Genomic DNA, 20,290 nt, shown 5'->3' with positions numbered 1-20,290 from the left:
GGGGCGCTCTAACTCCATATAACATGTGATCTCTATCATATTACATCCTGCGGGGGCGCTCTACTCCATATAACATGTGATCTCTATCATATACATCCTGCGGGGGGCGCTCTACTCCATATAACATGTGATCTCTATCATATACATCCTGCGGGGGCGCTCTAACTCCATATAACATGTGATCTCTATCATATACATCCTGCGGGGGGCGCTCTACTCCATATAACATGTGATCTCTATCATATACAATCCTGCGGGGGCGCTCTACTCCATATAACATGTGATCTCTATCATATACATCCTGCGGGGGGCGCTCTACTCCATATAACATGTGATCTCTATCATATACATCCTGCGGGGGGCGCTCTACTCCATATAACATGTGATCTCTATCATATACATCCTGCGGGGGGCGCTCTACTCCCTATAACATGTGATCTCTATCATATACATCCTGCGGGGGGCGCTCTACTCCATATAACATGTGATCTCTATCATACACATCCTGCGGGGGGCGCTCTACTCCATATAACATGTGATCTCTATCATAATACATCCTGCGGGGGGCGCTCTACTCCCTATAACATGTGATCTCTATCATAAACATCCTGCGGGGGGCGCTCTACTCCATATAACATGTGATCTCTATCATACATCCTGCGGGGGGCGCTCTACTGCCATATAACATGTGATCTCTATCATATACTCCTGCGGGGGGCGCTCTACTCCATATAACATGTGATCTCTATCATACACATCCTGCGGGGGGCGCTCTACTCCATATAACATGTGATCTCTATCATATACATCCTGCGGGGGGCGCTCTACTCCATATAACATGTGATCTCTATCATATACATCCTGCGGGGGGCGCTCTACTCCATATAACATGTGAATCTCTATCATATACATCCTGCGGGGGGCGCTCTACTCCATATAACATGTGATCTCTATCATATACATCCTGCGGGGGGCGCTCTACTCCATATAACATGTGATCTCTATCATATACATCCTGCGGGGGGCGCTCTACTCCATATAACATGTGATCTCTATCATATACATCCTGCGGGGGGCGCTCTACTCCATATAACATGTTGATCTCTATCATATACATCCTGCGGGGGGCGCTCTACTCCATATAACATGTGATCTCTATCATATACATCCTGCGGGGGGCGCTCTACTCCATATAACATGTGATCTCTATCATATACATCCTGCGGGGGGCGCTCTACTCCATATAACATGTGATCTCTATCATATACATCCTGCGGGGGGCGCTCTACTCCATATAACATGTGATCTCTATCATACACATCCTGCGGGGGGCGCTCTACTCCATATAACATGTGATCTCTATCATATACATCCTGCGGGGGGCGCTCTACTCCATATAACATGTGATCTCTATCATATACATCCTGCGGGGGGCGCTCTACTCCCTATAACATGTGATCTCTATCATACACATCCTGCGGGGGGCGCTCTACTCCATATAACATGTGATCTCTATCATATACATCCTGCGGGGGGCGCTCTACTCCATATAACATGTGATCTCTATCATATACATCCTGCGGGGGGCGCTCTACTCCCTATAACATGTGATCTCTATCATACACATCTGCGGGGGGCGCTCTACTCCATATAACATGTGATCTCTATCATATACATCCTGCGGGGGGCGCTCTACTCCATATAACATGTGATCTCTATCATATACATCCTGCGGGGGGCGCTCTACTCCATATAACATGTGATCTCTATCATATACATCCTGCGGGGGGCGCTCTACTCCATATAACATGTGATCTCTATCATATATATCCTGCGGGGGGCGCTCTACTCCATATAACATGTGATCTCTATCATATACATCCTGCGGGGGGCGCTCTACTCCATATAACATGTGATCTCTATCATATACATCCTGCGGGGGCGCTCTACTCCCTATAACATGTGATCTCTATCATATACATCCTGCGGGGGGCGCTCTACTCCCTATAACATGTGATCTCTATCATACACATCCTGCGGGGGGCGCTCTACTCCATATAACATGTGATCTCTATCATATATATCCTGCGGGGGGCGCTCTACTCCATATAACATGTGATCTCTATCATATACATCCTGCGGGGGGCGCTCTACTCCATATAACATGTGATCTCTATCATATACATCCTGCGGGGGGCGCTCTACTCCATATAACATGTGATCTCTATCATATACATCCTGCGGGGGGCGCTCTACTCCCTATAACATGTGATCTCTATCATATACATCCTGCGGGGGGCGCTCTACTCCCTATAACATGTGATCTCTATCATATACATCCTGCGGGGGGGCGCTCTACTCCATATAACATGTGATCTCTATCATATACATCCTGCGGGGGGCGCTCTACTCCCATATAACATGTGATCTCTATCATATACATCCTGCGGGGGGCGCTCTACTCCCTATAACATGTGATCTCTATCATACTACATCCTGCGGGGGGCGCTCTACTCCATATAACATGTGATCTCTATCATATACATCCTGCGGGGGGCGCTCTACTCCATATAACATGTGATCTCTATCATATACATCCTGCGGGGGGCGCTCTACTCCCTATAACATGTGATCTCTATCATATACATCCTGCGGGGGGCGCTCTACTCCATATAACATGTGATCTCTATCATACACATCCTGCGGGGGGCGCTCTACTCCATATAACATGTGATCTCTATCATATACATCCTGCGGGGGGCGCTCTACTCCATATAACATGTGATCTCTATCATATACATCCTGCGGGGGGCGCTCTACTCCATATAACATGTGATCTCTATCATATACATCCTGCGGGGGGCGCTCTACTCCCTATAACATGTGATCTCTATCATATACATCCTGCGGGGGGCGCTCTACTCCCTATAACATGTGATCTCTATCATACACATCCTGCGGGGGGCGCTCTACTCCATATAACATGTGATCTCTATCATATATCATCCTGCGGGGGGCGCTCTACTCCATATAACATGTGATCTCTATCATATACATCCTGCGGGGGGCGCTCTACTCCATATAACATGTGATCTCTATCATATACATCCTGCGGGGGGCGCTCTACTCCCTATAACATGTGATCTCTATCATATACATCCTGCGGGGGGGCGCTCTACTCCATATAACATGTGATCTCTATCATATACATCCTGCGGGGGGCGCTCTACTCCATATAACATGTGATCTCTATCATACACATCCTGCGGGGGGCGCTCTACTCCATATAACATGTGATCTCTATCATATACATCCTGCGGGGGGCGCTCTACTCCATATAACATGTGATCTCTATCATATACATCCTGCGGGGGGCGCTCTACTCCATATAACATGTGATCTCTATCATATACATCCTGCGGGGGGCGCTCTACTCCCTATAACATGTGATCTCTATCATATACATCCTGCGGGGGGCGCTCTACTCCCTATAACATGTGATCTCTATCATATACATCCTGCGGGGGGCGCTCTACTCCCTATAACATGTGATCTCTATCATATCACATCCTGCGGGGGGCGCTCTACTCCATATAACATGTGATCTCTATCATATACATCCTGCGGGGGGCGCTCTACTCCATATAACATGTGATCTCTATCATATACATCCTGCGGGGGGCGCTCTACTCCATATAACATGTGATCTCTATCATATACATCCTGCGGGGGGCGCTCTACTCCATATAACATGTGATCTCTATCATATACATCCTGCGGGGGGCGCTCTACTCCATATAACATGTGATCTCTATCATATACATCCTGCGGGGGGCGCTCTACTCCATATAACATGTGATCTCTATCATATACATCCTGCGGGGGGCGCTCTACTCCATATAACATGTGATCTCTATCATATACATCCTGCGGGGGGCGCTCTACTCCCTATAACATGTGATCTCTATCATATACATCCTGCGGGGGGCGCTCTACTCCCTATAACATGTGATCTCTATCATATACATCCTGCGGGGGGCGCTCCTACTCCATATAACATGTGATCTCTATCATATACATCCTGCGGGGGGCGCTCTACTCCATATAACATGTGATCTCTATCATATACATCCTGCGGGGGGCGCTCTACTCCCTATAACATGTGATCTCTATCATACACATCCTGCGGGGGGCGCTCTACTCCCTATAACATGTGATCTCTATCATATACATCCTGCGGGGGGCGCTCTACTCCATATAACATGTGATCTCTATCATATACATCCTGCGGGGGGCGCTCTACTCCCTATAACATGTGATCTCTATCATATACATCCTGCGGGGGGCGCTCTACTCCATATAACATGTGATCTCTATCATACACATCCTGCGGGGGGCGCTCTACCTCCATATAACATGTGATCTCTATCATATACATCCTGCGGGGGGCGCTCTACTCCATATAACATGTGATCTCTATCATATACATCCTGCGGGGGGCGCTCTACTCCATATAACATGTGATCTCTATCATATACATCCTGCGGGGGGCGCTCTACTCCCTATAACATGTGATCTCTATCATATACATCCTGCGGGGGGGCGCTCTACTCCCTATAACATGTGATCTCTATCATACACATCCTGCGGGGGGCGCTCTACTCCATATAACATGTGATCTCTATCATATATATCCTGCGGGGGGCGCTCTACTCCATATAACATGTGATCTCTATCATATACATCCTGCGGGGGGCGCTCTACTCCATATAACATGTGATCTCTATCATATACATCCTGCGGGGGGCGCTCTTCTCCCTATAACATGTGATCTCTATCATATACATCCTGCGGGGGGCGCTCTACTCCATATAACATGTGATCTCTATCATATACATCCTGCGGGGGGCGCTCTACTCCATATAACATGTGATCTCTATCATACACATCCTGCGGGGGGCGCTCTACTCCATATAACATGTGATCTCTATCATACAACATCCTGCGGGGGGCGCTCTACTCCATATAACATGTGATCTCTATCATATACATCCTGCGGGGGGGCGCTCTACTCCATATAACATGTGATCTCTATCATATACATCCTGCGGGGGGCGCTCTACTCCCTATAACATGTGATCTCTATCATATACATCCTGCGGGGGGCGCTCTACTCCATATAACATGTGATCTCTATCATATATATCCTGCGGGGGGCGCTCTACTCCATATAACATGTGATCTCTATCATATACATCCTGCGGGGGGCGCTCTACTCCCTATAACATGTGATCTCTATCATATATATCCTGTGGGGGGCGCTCTACTCCCTATAACATGTGATCTCTATCATACACATCCTGCGGGGGGCGCTCTACTCACTATAACATGTGATCTCTATCATATACATCCTGCGGGGGGCGCTCTACTCCCTATAACATGTGATCTCTATCATATACATCCTGCGGGGGCGCTCTACTCCATATAACATGTGATCTCTATCATATATATCCTGCGGGGGGGCGCTCTACTCCATATAACATGTGATCTCTATCATATACATCCTGCGGGGGGCGCTCTACTCCCTATAACATGTGATCTCTATCATATACATCCTGCGGGGGGCGCTCTACTCCCTATAACATGTGATCTCTATCATATATATCCTGCGGGGGGCGCTCTACTCCATATAACATGTGATCTCTATCATATACATCCTGCGGGGGGCGCTCTACTCCCTATAACATGTGATCTCTATCATATACATCCTGCGGGGGCGCTCTACTCCCTATAACATGTGATCTCTATCATATACATCCTGCGGGGGGCGCTCTACTCCATATAACATGTGATCTCTATCATATACATCCTGCGGGGGGCGCTCTACTCGATATAACATGTGATCTCTATCATATACATCCTGCGGGGGGCGCTCTACTTCATATAACATGTGATCTCTATCATATACATCCTGCGGGGGGCGCTCTACTTCATATAACATGTGATCTCTATCATATACATCCTGCGGGGGGCGCTCTGTCATACACATCCTGCGGGGGGCGCTCTGTCATACACATCCTGCGGGGGGCGCTCTGTCATACACATCCTGCGGGGGGCGCTCTGTTATACACATCCTGCGGGGGGGAGGGCGCTCTGTCATACACATCCTGCGGGGGGGGGGGGGGCGCTCTGTCATACACATCCTGCGGGGGGGGGCGCTCTGTCATACACATCCTGCGGGGGGGCGCTCTGTCATACACATCCTGTGGGGGGTGCTCTGTCATACACATCCTGCGGGGGGCGCTCTGTTATACACATCCTGCGGGGGGGCGCTCTGTCATAGGCATCCTGCGGGGGGTGCTCTGTCATACACATCCTGCGGAGGGTGCTCTGTTATACACATTCTGCGGAGGGCGCTCTGTCATACACATCCTTCGGGGGGCGCTCTGTCATACACATCCTGCGGGGGGCGCTCTGTCATACACATCCTGCGGGGGCGCTCTGTCATACACATCCTGCGGGGGGCGCTCTGTCATACACATCCTTCGGGGGGCGCTATGTCATACACATCCTGCGGGGGGCGCTCTGTCATACACATCCTGCGGGGGGCGCTCTGTCATACACATCCTGCGGAGGGCGGTCTGTTATACACATCCTGCGGGGGGGAGGGCGCTGTGTCATACACATCCTGCGGGGGGGGGCGCTCTGTCATACACATCCTGCGGGGGGCGCTCTGTCATACACATCCTGTGGGGGGCGCTCTGTCATACACATCCTGCGGGGGGCGCTCTGTCATACACATCCTGTGGGGGGCGCTCTGTCATACACATCCTGCGGGGGACGGTCTGTTATACACATCCTGCGGGGGACGCTCTGTCATACACATCCTGCGGGGGGCGCTCTGTTATACACATCCTGCGGGGGGGCGCTCTGTCATACACATCCTGCGGGGGGCGCTCTGTTATACACATCCTGCGGGGGGCGCTCTGTCATACACATCCTGCGGGGGGCACTCTGTCATACACATCCTGCGGGGGCGCGCTGTTATACACATCCTGCGGGGGGCGCTCTGTCAAACACATCCTGCGGGGGGCGCTCTGTCATACACATCCTGCGGAGGGCGCTCTGCCATACACATCCTGCGGGGGGCGCTCTGTCATACACATCCTGCGGAGGGTGCTCTGTTATACACATCCTGCGGGGGGCGCTCTGTCATACACATCCTGCGGAGGGCGCTCTGTTATACACATCCTGCAGGGGGCACTCTGTTATACACATCCTGCGGGGGGCGCTCTGTCATACACATCCTGCGGAGGGCGCTCTGTCATACACATCCTGCGGAGGGCGCTCTGTCATACACATCCTGGGGGGTGGGCGCTCTGTCATACACATCCTGCGGGGGTGCTCTGTCATACACATCCTGTGGGGGCGCTCTGTCATACACATCCTGCGGGGTGGGCGCTCTGTCATACACATCCTGCGGGGGGCGCTCTGTCATACACATCCTGCGGGGGGCGCTCTGTCATACACATCCTGCGGGGGGCGCTCTGTCATACACATCCTGCGGGGGGCGCTCTGTCATACATATCTTGCGGGGGCGCTCTGTTATACACATCCTGCGGGGGCGCTCTGTCATACACATCCTGCGGGGCGCTCTGTTATACACATCCTACGGGGGGCGCTCTGTCATACATATCCTGCGGGGGCGCTCTGTCATACACATCCTGCGGGGGGCGCTCTGTCATACACATCCTGCGGGGGGCGCTCTGTCATACACATCCTGCGGGGGCGCTCTGTCATACATATCCTGCGGGGGCGCTCTGTTATACACATCCTGCGGGGGCGCTCTGTCATATACATCCTGCGGGGGGCGCTCTGTTATACACATCCTGCGGGGGGCGCTCTGTCATACACATCCTGCGGGGGCGCTCTGTTATACACATCCTGCGGGGGGCGCTCTGTCATACACATCCTGCGGGGGGCGCTCTGTTATACACATCCTGCGGGGGGCGCTCTGTCATACACATCCTGTGGGGGGCGCTCTGTTATACACATCCTGCGGGGGACGCTCTGTCATACACATCCTGCGGGGGGCGCTCTGTCATACACATCCTGCGGGGGGGGGCGCTCTGTCATACACATCCTGCGGGGGGGGGGGCGCTCTGTCATACACATCCTGCGGGGGCACTCTGTCATACACATCCTGCGGGGGGCTCTCTGTTATACACATCCTGCGAGGGGCGCTCTGTCATACACATCCTGCGGGGGGCACTCTGTCATACACATCCTGCGGGGTGGGCGCTCTGTCATACACATCCTGCGGGGGGCGCTCTGTCATACACATCCTGCGGGGGCGCTCTGTCATACATATCCTGCGGGGGTGCTCTGTTATACACATCCTGCGGGGGGCGCTCTGTTATACACATCCTGCGGGGGGCGCTCTGTCATACACATCCTGCGGGGGCGCTCTGTCATACACATCCTGCGGGGGCGCTCTGTCATACACATCCTGCGGGGGGCGCTCTGTTATACACATCCTGCGGGGGGCGCTCTGTTATACACATCCTGCGGGGGGCGCTCTGTCATACACATCCTGCGGGGGGCGCTCTGTCATACACATCCTGCGGGGGGCGCTGTGTCATACACATCCTGCGGGGGCGCTCTGTCATACACATCCTGCGGGGGCGCTCTGTCATACACATCCTGCGGGGGGCGCTCTGTCATACACATCCTGCGGGGGGCGCTCTGTCATACACATCCTGCGGGGGCGCTCTGTTATACACATTCTGCGGGGGCGCTCTGTCATACACATCCTGCGGGGGCCCTCTGTTATACACATCCTACGGGGGGCGCTATGTCATACACATCCTGCGGGGGGCGCTATGTCATACACATCCTGCGAGGGGCGCTCTGTCATACACATCCTGCGGGGGGCGCTCAGTCATACACATCCTGCGGGGGGCGGTCTGTTATACACATCCTGCGGGGGGCGCTCTGTCATACACATCCTGCGGAGGGCGCTCTGTCATACACATCCTGCGGGGGGCGCTCTGTCATACACATCCTGCGGGGTGGGCGCTCTGTCATACACATCCTGCGGGGGGCGCTCTATCATACACATCCTGCGGGGGGCGCTCTGTCATACACATCCTGCGGGGTGGGCGCTCTGTCATACACATCCTGCGGGGGGCGCTCTGTCATACACATCCTGCGGGGGGCGCTCTGTCATACACATCCTGCGGGGGGCGCTCTGTCATACATATCCTGCGGGGGCGCTCTGTTATACACATTCTGCGGGGGCGCTCTGTCATACACATCCTGCGGGGGCGCTCTGTCATACACATCCTGCGGGGGGCGCTCTGTCATACACATCCTGCGGGGGGCGCTCTATCATACACATCCTGCGGGGGGCGCTCTGTCATACACATCCTGCGGGGTGGGCGCTCTGTCATACACATCCTGCGGGGGGCGCTCTGTCATACACATCCTGCGGGGGGCGCTCTGTCATACACATCCTGCGGGGGGCGCTCTGTCATACATATCCTGCGGGGGCGCTCTGTTATACACATTCTGCGGGGGCGCTCTGTCATACACATCCTGCGGGGGCGCTCTGTCATACACATCCTGCGGGGGGCGCTCTGTCATACACATCCTGCGGGGTGGGCGCTCTGTCATACACATCCTGCGGGGGGCGCTCTGTCATACACATCCTGCGGGGGGCGCTCTATCATACACATCCTGCGGGGGGCGCTCTGTCATACACATCCTGCGGGGTGGGCGCTCTGTCATACACATCCTGCGGGGGGCGCTCTGTCATACACATCCTGCGGGGGGCGCTCTGTCATACACATCCTGCGGGGGGCGCTCTGTCATACACATCCTGCGGGGGGCGCTCTGTCATACACGTCCTGCGGGGGGCGCTCTGTTATACACATCCTGCGGGGGGCGCTCTGTCATACACATCCTGTGGGGGGCGCTCTGTCATACATATCCTGCGGGGGCGCTCTGTCATACACATCCTGCGGGGGGCGCTCTGTCATACATATCCTGCGGGGGGCGCTCTGTTATACACATCCTGCGGGGGCGCTCTGTCATACACATCCTGCGGGGGCGCTCTGTTATACACATCCTACGGGGGGCGCTCCACTCACTTGTTGTACAGGACGACGTCCGGCAGCCAGATATGTTTCGAGGGCAGCCGCACCTTCTTCATGTGGTCGAACTCCTCGGGGTTCCAGGTCAGCCGGTAGTCCTCCCATTCCTAGGAGATTATTATAACATTATAATATTCAGGACGAGACCATCCGCATCTTATAAGATCTCTGATTACTGCCAATGAATGGGGAATACAACAGTCACAGATGAGGGTTCGTCACAATTGTATCCAGCCTAGATAATCCTCCCACACACAGCAGCACATGATGGTTTGTTACAATGTATCAGTGTGTGGTGTCCCGGAGCAGAATCACCTTTTCTACCTAAACTCTGTCGGGGTCTCCCTCAGGGTGCCGGTCCCTATTATAGGTCTGAGACTGATAGAAATGTATTTTATTGTGTTTATCTGTGCAAGGGTTAATTGTTTACAATTGTAGGAGCTGGTGAATGGTCGCATGTTCTCTGCAGCCAATCAGAGAAGTCTTCCTTGTTGCCGCCCTACTCCTCAGGGAGAGAGAAGAAATTCCCAACTGTCAGTTAGTCACATGTTCTCTGCAGCCAATCAGTAGAGCCATCCTTGTTGCCGCCCTACTCCTCAGGGATAGGGAAGTATTCCCAGCAGTCAGTCAGTCAGTCAGTCTGGCCTCTGGTCAGGGAAGGAGTCGGGGCCCCTGTGTCCCTCTCCACTTACCTCACTGAGGAGATTACAGCCCTACATTCTGCCCTCACACCATCAAATGGGGTAAACACTGAGTCACCTGATCCTCCTGCTGCCGAGATAGTACCACAACTCAAGGGGCACTTTAGGGATGGATAGCATTGCTGAGGGGCCCTATAGCTTTAAGATGAAGGCACGGGTTATCCTCAGGGCCACATGGACTAGTGTCTGGGGTCCCTCTGTCTGATAATCTGCAGTCAGTGGAATGTCGACTATACCCAAAGAAAGGTAAGTGAGGGAGAAGGCCTCGGCGGTGTGCACTTAAAGTGGAACCCCCCTCACCCCCAACAACCCCCCCTCACCCCAACAACCCCCCCTCCCCCCCAACAACCCTCCTCCCCCCCAACAACACCCCCTCCTCCAACCCCCCTCACCCCCCAACAACCCCCCCCCTCACCCCAACAACCCCCCTTTGCTCACCTCCCCCCAAACACCCTCAGGGCCACATGGACTAGTGTCTGGGGTCCCTCTGTCTGATAATCTGCAGTCAGTGGAATGTCGACTATACCCAAAGAAAGGTAAGTGAGGGAGAAGGACTCGGCGGTGTGCACTTAAAGTGGAACCCCCAACAACCCCCCTCACCCCCCAACAACCCCCCTCACCCCCAACACCCCCCCTCCCCTCCAACCCCCCTCACCCCCAAAAACACCCCCCCCCCCTTACAAATCTATTTAACTTTCTGGCATCAGTTGATTAAAAAAAAATAATAGGTTTTCCACCGGAGTACCCCTTTAAGTGTGCACCATCTGCATTGTCTATATCAGTGGTCTCAAATGGTGGCCCTCCAGCTGTCCCAAAACTACAACTCCCAGCATGCCCGGACAGCCAAAGGCTGTCCGGACATGCTGGGAGTTGTAGCTTTGCAACAGCTGGAGGGCCGCAGTTTCAGACCACTAGTCTACAGTATTGTACGGATCTGCAACCAGTTCGGTAAAGCTTAAGGGGTTCTCCACTGTTACTTCCCGGCGCCTGATACTGTCGGAGTCGTGGTAAGTGGAGATCACACAGTACTACAACCCCCATCATCACCCCATGTCCGAACCGTCACCAACAAACCACTGCCAGCCTGGTAACTCTCACATACAGATGGCTCATATACAACAATGGCGCCTCCCTCCAAATATTGGCGTTATTACAAGTATCAGATCTGAGTCCAGGCTCCTTAGTTCACACAGGACTGTCTGCGCTGACACAACGGAACAAAACTGCAGCGACAAGAGCGTGGCAAGCTGAGAGACTTCCTCCATTCACTGACAGCAAGATGAGATCTTACACAATGGTAACAAAAAGTCTATTGGAAAGAGAAAAGACATCACGTGCTACAGGATGAATATGTATGTAGAGGGGGCGGCGGACTACAAGTCACAGAACACTCACCTGAGTCAGCCAAACATTTGTCGTCATTATCTGCTCCCGTTCATGCTGAAAGAGAAGAGATCAGCGGTGACATCACTGAGAATACAGCCTATCCATCACTAGAGATAAGCGGTGACATCACTGAGAATACAGCCTATCCATCACTAGAGATCAGCGGTGACATCACTGAGAATACAGCCTATCCTTCAATAGAGATCAGCGGTGACATCACTGAGAATACAGCCTATCCATACACTAGAGATCAGCGGTGACATCACTGAGAATACAGCCTATCCATTCACTAGAGATCAGCGGTGACATCACTGAGAATACAGCCTATCCATTCACTAGAGATCAGCGGTGACATCACTGAGAATACAGCCTATCCATCACTAGAGATCAGCGGTGACATCACTGAGAATACAGCCTATCCATCACTAGAGATCAGCGGTGACATCACTGAGAATACAGCCTATCCTTCAATAGAGATCAGCGGTGACATCACTGAGAATACAGCCTATCCATCACTAGAGATCAGCAGTGACATCACTGAGAATACAGCCTATCCATCACTAGAGATCAGCGGTGACATCACTGAGAATACAGCCTATCCATCACTCGAGATCAGCCGTGACATCACTGAGAATACAGCCTATCCATTCACTAGAGATGAGCGGTGACATCACTGAGAATACAGCCTATCCATCACTAAAAATCAGCGGTGACATCACTGAGAATACAACCTATCCATCACTAGAGATCAGCGGTGACATCACTGAGAATACAGCCTATCCATCACTAGAGATAAGCGGTGACCTCACTGAGAATACAGCCTATCCATCACTAAAAATCAGCGGTGACATCACTGAGAATACAGCCTATCCTTCACTAGTGATCAGCGGTGACATCACTGAGAATACAGAATATCCATCACTAGAGATCAGCGGTGACATCACTGAGAATACAGCCTATCCATATAATAGAGATCAGCAGTGACATTACTGAGAATACAGCCTGTCCATGACTAGTGATCAGCGGTGACATGACATCACTGAGAATACAGCCTATCCTTCACTAGTGATCAGCGGTGACATCACTGAGAATACAGCCTATCCATCACTAGAGATCAGCGGTGACATCACTGAGAATACAGCCTATCCATCACTAGAGATAAGCGGTGACATCACTGAGAATACAGCCTATCCATCACTAAAAATCAGCGGTGACATCACTGAGAATACAGCCTATCCTTCACTAGTGATCAGCGGTGACATCACTGAGAATACAGAATATCCATCACTAGAGATCAGCGGTGACATCACTGAGAATACAGCCTATCCATATAATAGAGATCAGCAGTGACATTACTGAGAATACAGCCTGTCCATGACTAGTGATCAGCGGTGACATGACATCACTGAGAATACAGCCTATCCATCACTAGAGATCAGCGGTGACATCACTGAGAATACAGCCTATCCATCACTAGAGATCAGCGGTGACATCACTGAGAATACAGCCTATCCATCACTAGAGATCAGCGGTGACCTCACTGAGAATACAGCCTATCCATCACTAGAGATCAGCGGTGACCTCACTGAGAATACAGCCTATCCATCACTAGAGATCAGCGGTGACATCACTGAGAATACAGCCTATCCATCACTAGAGATCAGCTGTGACATCACTGAGAATACAGCCTATACATCACTAGAGATCAGCGGTGACATCACTGAGAATACAGCCTATCCATATACTAGAGATCAGCGGTGACATCAGTGAGAATACAGCCTTTCCATCACTTGAGATCAGCGGTGACATCACTGAGAATACAGCCTATCCATTCACTAGAGATCAGCGGTGACATCACTGAGAATACAGCCTATCCATTCACTAGAGATCAGCGGTGACATCACTGAGAATACAGCCTATCCATCACTAGAGATCAGCGGTGACATCACTGAGAATACAGCCTATCCATCACTAGAGATCAGCGGTGACATCACTGAGAATACAGCCTATCCATCACTAGAGATCAGCGGTGACCTCACTGAGAATACAGCCTATCCATCACTAGAGATCAGCGGTGACCTCACTGAGAATACAGCCTATCCATCACTAGAGATCAGCGGTGACATCACTGAGAATACAGCCTATCCATCACTAGAGATCAGCTGTGACATCACTGAGAATACAGCCTATATATCACTAGAGATCAGCGGTGACATCACTGAGAATACAGCCTATCCATATACTAGAGATCATCGGTGACATCAGTGAGAATACAGCCTATCCATCACTAGAGATAAGCGGTGACATCACTGAGAATATAGCCTATCCATCACTAGAGATCAGCAGTGACATCACTGAGAATACAGCCTATCCATTCACTAGAGATCAGCGGTGACATCACTGAGAATACAGCCTATCCATCACTAGAGATCAGCGGTGACATCACTGAGAATACAGCCTATCCTTCAATAGAGATCATCGGTGACATCAGTGAGAATACAGCCTATCCATCACTAGAGATCAGCAGTGACATCACTGAGAATACAGCCTATCCATCACTAGAGATCAGCGGTGACATGACTGAGTACTCACCACGCTGATCAGTTGGGCCAGGGATACCATCAGTTGGACGGTGACCTGTTCGGAGCCGTTGGTCGCCGGTCGGATCAGCTTGTTGTACCGTGATGAGTCCAGGAGGAATTCCACCAGCCGCTCCTCGGTGTCGGTGCCCAGACTCTCTGGAAGACAGAGATTAGACATAAGGAGAAGATGGAGACCACCCTGCGCCTCCCACCCCAGAGGATGGAGACCACCCTGCGCCTCCCACCCCAGAGGATGGAGACCACCCTGTACCTCCCACCCCGGAGGATGGAGACCACCCTGCACCTCCCACCCCAGAGGATGGAGACATGGAGGACCCCCGGTGAGGAGACTGGTGACCGCACTGGAGATCTCTGCCCCTCCGCTCCTCACCGTCCTCCATACTCTCTCATCCATGAAGGTCACATCTTCACACTTTCTGGGTGAGCGGCACCGACTCCTCTTTACAGCTTCACACCACGACACATGGAGCCGCTTAATGGTGTCACCGGGGATTGTCACAGCCCCCCCTACCCCGGACAACACTAGCAAGAGGGATTCCTTGACATCAATATGTCTGACAGACGCATCACACCTGAAAAGCTTAGATACTCCAGTCCAGCAGACAGTATCACACCTGAGAAGCTTAGATACACAGTTCAGCAGACAGTATCTCACCTGATACACTGATCCAGTTGACAGGCTGAGGCCTCCAAGGAGTCCCACAAATGTACAGAAAGAAAAAACATGGCTGCCCATCCGCACTCCTAAGCAAATAATATTAGCTGCCATATTACAGGCTTAGATACACAGTATCTCACCTGATACCCGGCCGAGGCCTCCCAGGAGTCCCACAAATGTAGACATTAAAAGTTATCACACTCAGTTGTGGATAACACTAGCGGCATCATTTTGCCTGTAAAACTACCATATTACAGGCTTAGATACACAGTATCTCACCTGATACACTGACTAAGCAGACAGGCCGAGACCTCCCACAAATGTACAAAAAGAAAAGACATGGCGGCCCATCCGCATGTTACCACACTCGTGCAGATGACAATAACCGCACAATTTTGCCTAGAAAACCGCCATATTGCCAGCAATAAGGAGAGGCCAATGGTGACCACATGGGGGAGCTGTTCAGTGAGCAAGAGACCCCAACTGCGCCTCTTCAGCCATCGCATAACTACAACTCCCATCATCCCTTGAATCAGATAGAACTGTGTGTGTATAGATGAATGCTCTCCAGCTGTTGCAAAACTACAACTCACAGAGTTCCCTGACAGCCTAAGGCTGTCAGGGCATGCTGGGAGTTGTAGTTTTGCCACAGCCTGACAACAGATTAAAGGGATACTCCCGCCATGGCTCGGTGTACACGGCGCTGTAGATACAGAGCGGCAGCTGTGCGGCTCCGTCACACACAGACCAATCCCCAGGGGACTCCTCCATACCAAGATGTGAGTCCTCCAGTCACATGACCCGGTGATACGCCACCACCTAAGTATCACACACGCAGATAATGCACATGATACCGGAGGCCTATAAATTATACACACCGCCCTCTTCTGCAGGACTGAGCCGCTACACAACCTGCAGAGAGTGCCGCCACAAAGAGTGTCTCCCCCCGGAGGACCCCACAGACCGTACAGAGAGACCAGTCATCTCTATGGCTCCTGTGTAATACTTGTACACACGGGGGATATACACACTGTATACACGGGGGATGGACACACTGTACACACAGGGGATGGACACACTGTACACACGGGGGATGGACACTTTGTACACGGGGGATGGACACACTGTACACACGGGGGAAATACACACTGTACACACGGGGGATGGACACTTTGTACACGGGGGATGTACACACGGGGGATATACACACTGTACACATGGGGGATGGACACTTTGTACACGGGGGATGGACACACTGTACACACGGGGGATGGACACACTGTACACACGGGGGATATACACACTGTACACACGGGGGATGTACACACGGGGGATGGACACTTTGTACACGGGGGATATACACACTGTACACACGGGGGATATACACACTGTACACACGGGGGATATACACACTTGGGGAAATTTATAAAAACCTGTGCAAAGGAAAAGTTGCCCAGTTGCCCATAGCAACCAATCAGATCACTTCTTTCATTTTGCAGAGGCCTTGTTAAAAATTAAAGAAGTGATCTGATTGGTTGCTATGGGCAACTGGGCAACTTTCCCCTGCACAGGTTTTGATAAATCTCCCCCACTGTACACACGGTGGATATACACACTGTACACATGGGGGATATACACACTGTACACACGGGGGATATACACACTGTACACATGGAGGATCTACACACGGGAGATCTACACACTGTACACATGGGGGATGGACACTTTGTACACGGGGGATAGACACACTGTACACATGGGGGATATACACACTGTACACACGGGGGATATACACACTGTACACATGGGGGATCTACACACGGGGGATATACACACTGTACACACGGGGGATGGACACACTGTACACACGGGGGATGGACACACTGTACACACGGGGGATGGACATACTGTACACACGGGGGGATGGACACACTGTACACACGGGGATATACACACTGTACACACGGGGATATACACATTGTACACACGGGGAATGTACACATGGGGAATATATACACTGTACACACGGGGGATATATACACTGTACACACGGGATATACACACTACACACGGGGGATGTACACACTGTACACACGGGAGATTTACATGCTGTACACACGGGGATATACACGTTGTACACACGGGGGATATACACACTGTACACACGGCGGATATACACGCTTTACACACGGGGGATATACACGCTGTATACACACGGAAATACACACTACACATGGGATATACACACTGTACACACACGGAAATACACACTACACATGGGATATACACTGTACACACACAGGATCTGTACACACACACAGGATATACACACTGTACACGCAAACACAAGATACACACAGGATATACACACTACACATGGGATATACACACTGTACACACAGGGGATGTACACACTGTACACACGGGAAAAACACAGTGTACACACGGGGATGTACACACTGGGGATGTTCACACGGGGATATACACACTGTACACATGGGGGATGTACACATTGTACACATGGGGGATGTACACATTGTACACACGGGGGATGTACACAATGTGTACACACGGGGATGTACACACGGGGGGGATGTACACGCTGTACACACGGGGGGATGTACACGCTGTACACACGGGGGGATGTACACGCTGTACACACGGGGGGATGTACACGCTGTACACACGGGGGGGGATGTACACGCTGTACACACGGGGGGGGATGTACACGCTGTACACACGGGGGGGATGTACACGCTGTACACACGGGGGGGATGTACACGCTGTACACACGGGGGGGATGTACACGCTGTACACACGGGGGGGGATGTACACGCTGTACACACGGGGGGGATGTACACGCTGTACACACGGGGGGGATGTACACGCTGTACACACGGGGGGATGTACACGCTGTACACACGGGGGGGATGTACACGCTGTACACACGGGGGGATGTACACGCTGTACACACGGGGGGATGTACACGCTGTACACACGGGGGGATGTACACGCTGTACACGGGGGATGTACACGCTGTACACGGGGATGTACACGCTGTACACACGGGGGATGTACACGCTGTACACACGGGGGATGTACACGCTGTACACACGGGGGGATGTACACGCTGTACACACGGGGGGATGTACACGCTGTACACACGGGGGGATGTACACGCTGTACACACGGGGGGATGTACACGCTGTACACACGGGGGGGATGTACACGCTGTACACGGGGGGATGTACACGCTGTACACGGGGGGGATGTACACGCTGTACACGGGGGGGATGTACACTCTGTACACGGGGGGGATGTACACGCTGTACACGGGGGGGATGTACACGCTGTACACGGGGGGGGATGTACACGCTGTACACGGGGAGATGTACACGCTGTACACGGGGGGGATGTACACGCTGTACACGGGGGGGATGTACACGCTGTACACGGGGGGGGATGTACACGCTGTACACGGGGGGGATGTACACGCTGTACACGGGGGGGATGTACACGCTGTACACGGGGGGGATGTACACGCTGTACACGGGGGGGATGTACACGCTGTACACGGGGGGGATGTACACTGTGTACACACGGGGGGATGTACACGCTGTACACACGGGGGGGATGTACACGCTGTACACACGGGGGGATGTACACGCTGTACACACGGGGGGATGTACACGCTCTACACACGGGGGGATGTACACGCTCTACACACGGGGGGATGTACACGCTGTACACAGGGGGGATGTACACGCTGTACCCACGGGGGATATACACACAGGGGGACATGTATCAAAGATTTTACCCCTGTTTTGTGTGTATTTTTTTCCCCAAAATTTTGCGCAAGCCCTTTTTTTGCGCACGTTTTAGTAGAGCATGTCCTCCAGATGTGGCATAATCGGGGTACCTTGGAGTGACATCTATAGTACACATGGATTTATTAACTGCGTAGTTTTTCTTTACACCAAAAATTTTGCCGCAAGAGCTGTTTTTTTGCGCAAATATAAGCCATCTTGGACTTAACGTAGCAAGATGCTCTAAATCATTGATTCTATTTTCCAAAGAGTGGATTGAGGAGATGACTATATTTACCCCCAATTTATGAAGCTCATTGCTCATTTAGAATTCGGGAAAAGGGGTAAAATGCTTCTACCATACACAAATAATGATACATGTCCCCCACTGTACACACGGGGGATATAAACACTGTACACTAGGGATCAACCGATATCGTTTTTTTAAGGCCGATACCAATAATCGGTGGAGGTTAGGGCCGATAGCCGATAACTTATACCGATATTCCGGTATAAGTTATCGGCTATTTATCCCCCCTCGACACCGCTGCAGGTCATTGGTTTAAAGCGAAAGAAACTTAAGTGCCCAGGGGGGGAACGGGGTTAAATAACCAAAAAGAACCTCCAAACCCCAGTCACCGAAGTGACGGGGTAAAAAACCCCTATTGAAAATTCCCTCCCTAACTATAATATATAAAACTTCACTTTTATTTCATTATTATTATAAAAAGGTCCCCTGTAGTGAGTAAAATTAGCAGACTATTCCCTCAACTGGTATAGCTTATCCTATCTGGAGTTCACTGTAATATGTGCTTGACAGTGGCTGCAGACCACTGTCTATTGGGGAAGGTGCTGCAAATAAAATATAATCAATCTGTCTCCCCTACATGTTTCGTGGTATGACCCACGTCCTCAGGGGTTAAGAGACAAATGGCCACGTGTATATGCAAGTGCTTCCTTTTATAATGTCCGCTGGACACTC

At 51.7% G+C, this 20,290-nt stretch overlaps 1 protein-coding gene across 1 annotated transcript in view; it reads right to left on the bottom strand.

The window, feature by feature from the left end:
• CHRNB2 (cholinergic receptor nicotinic beta 2 subunit) overlaps window positions 1-20,290 on the bottom strand; it is a gene marked incomplete in the record, with an annotated part of 38,373 nt that overhangs the window by 5,344 nt on the left and 12,739 nt on the right. The window contains 3 exon segments of the mRNA XM_056546579.1: window positions 10,152-10,261; window positions 12,251-12,295; window positions 14,834-14,979. Of these exon segments, the coding sequence (XP_056402554.1) occupies window positions 10,152-10,261; window positions 12,251-12,295; window positions 14,834-14,979 (301 nt within the window).

The sequence above is a fragment of the Hyla sarda genome, chromosome 11 (assembly GCF_029499605.1).
Source record: "Hyla sarda isolate aHylSar1 chromosome 11, aHylSar1.hap1, whole genome shotgun sequence".
NCBI lineage: Eukaryota > Metazoa > Chordata > Amphibia > Anura > Hylidae > Hyla > Hyla sarda.
Note: the sequence above shows the minus strand (reverse complement) of the source record. Positions and strands in the feature narration are given on the sequence as shown.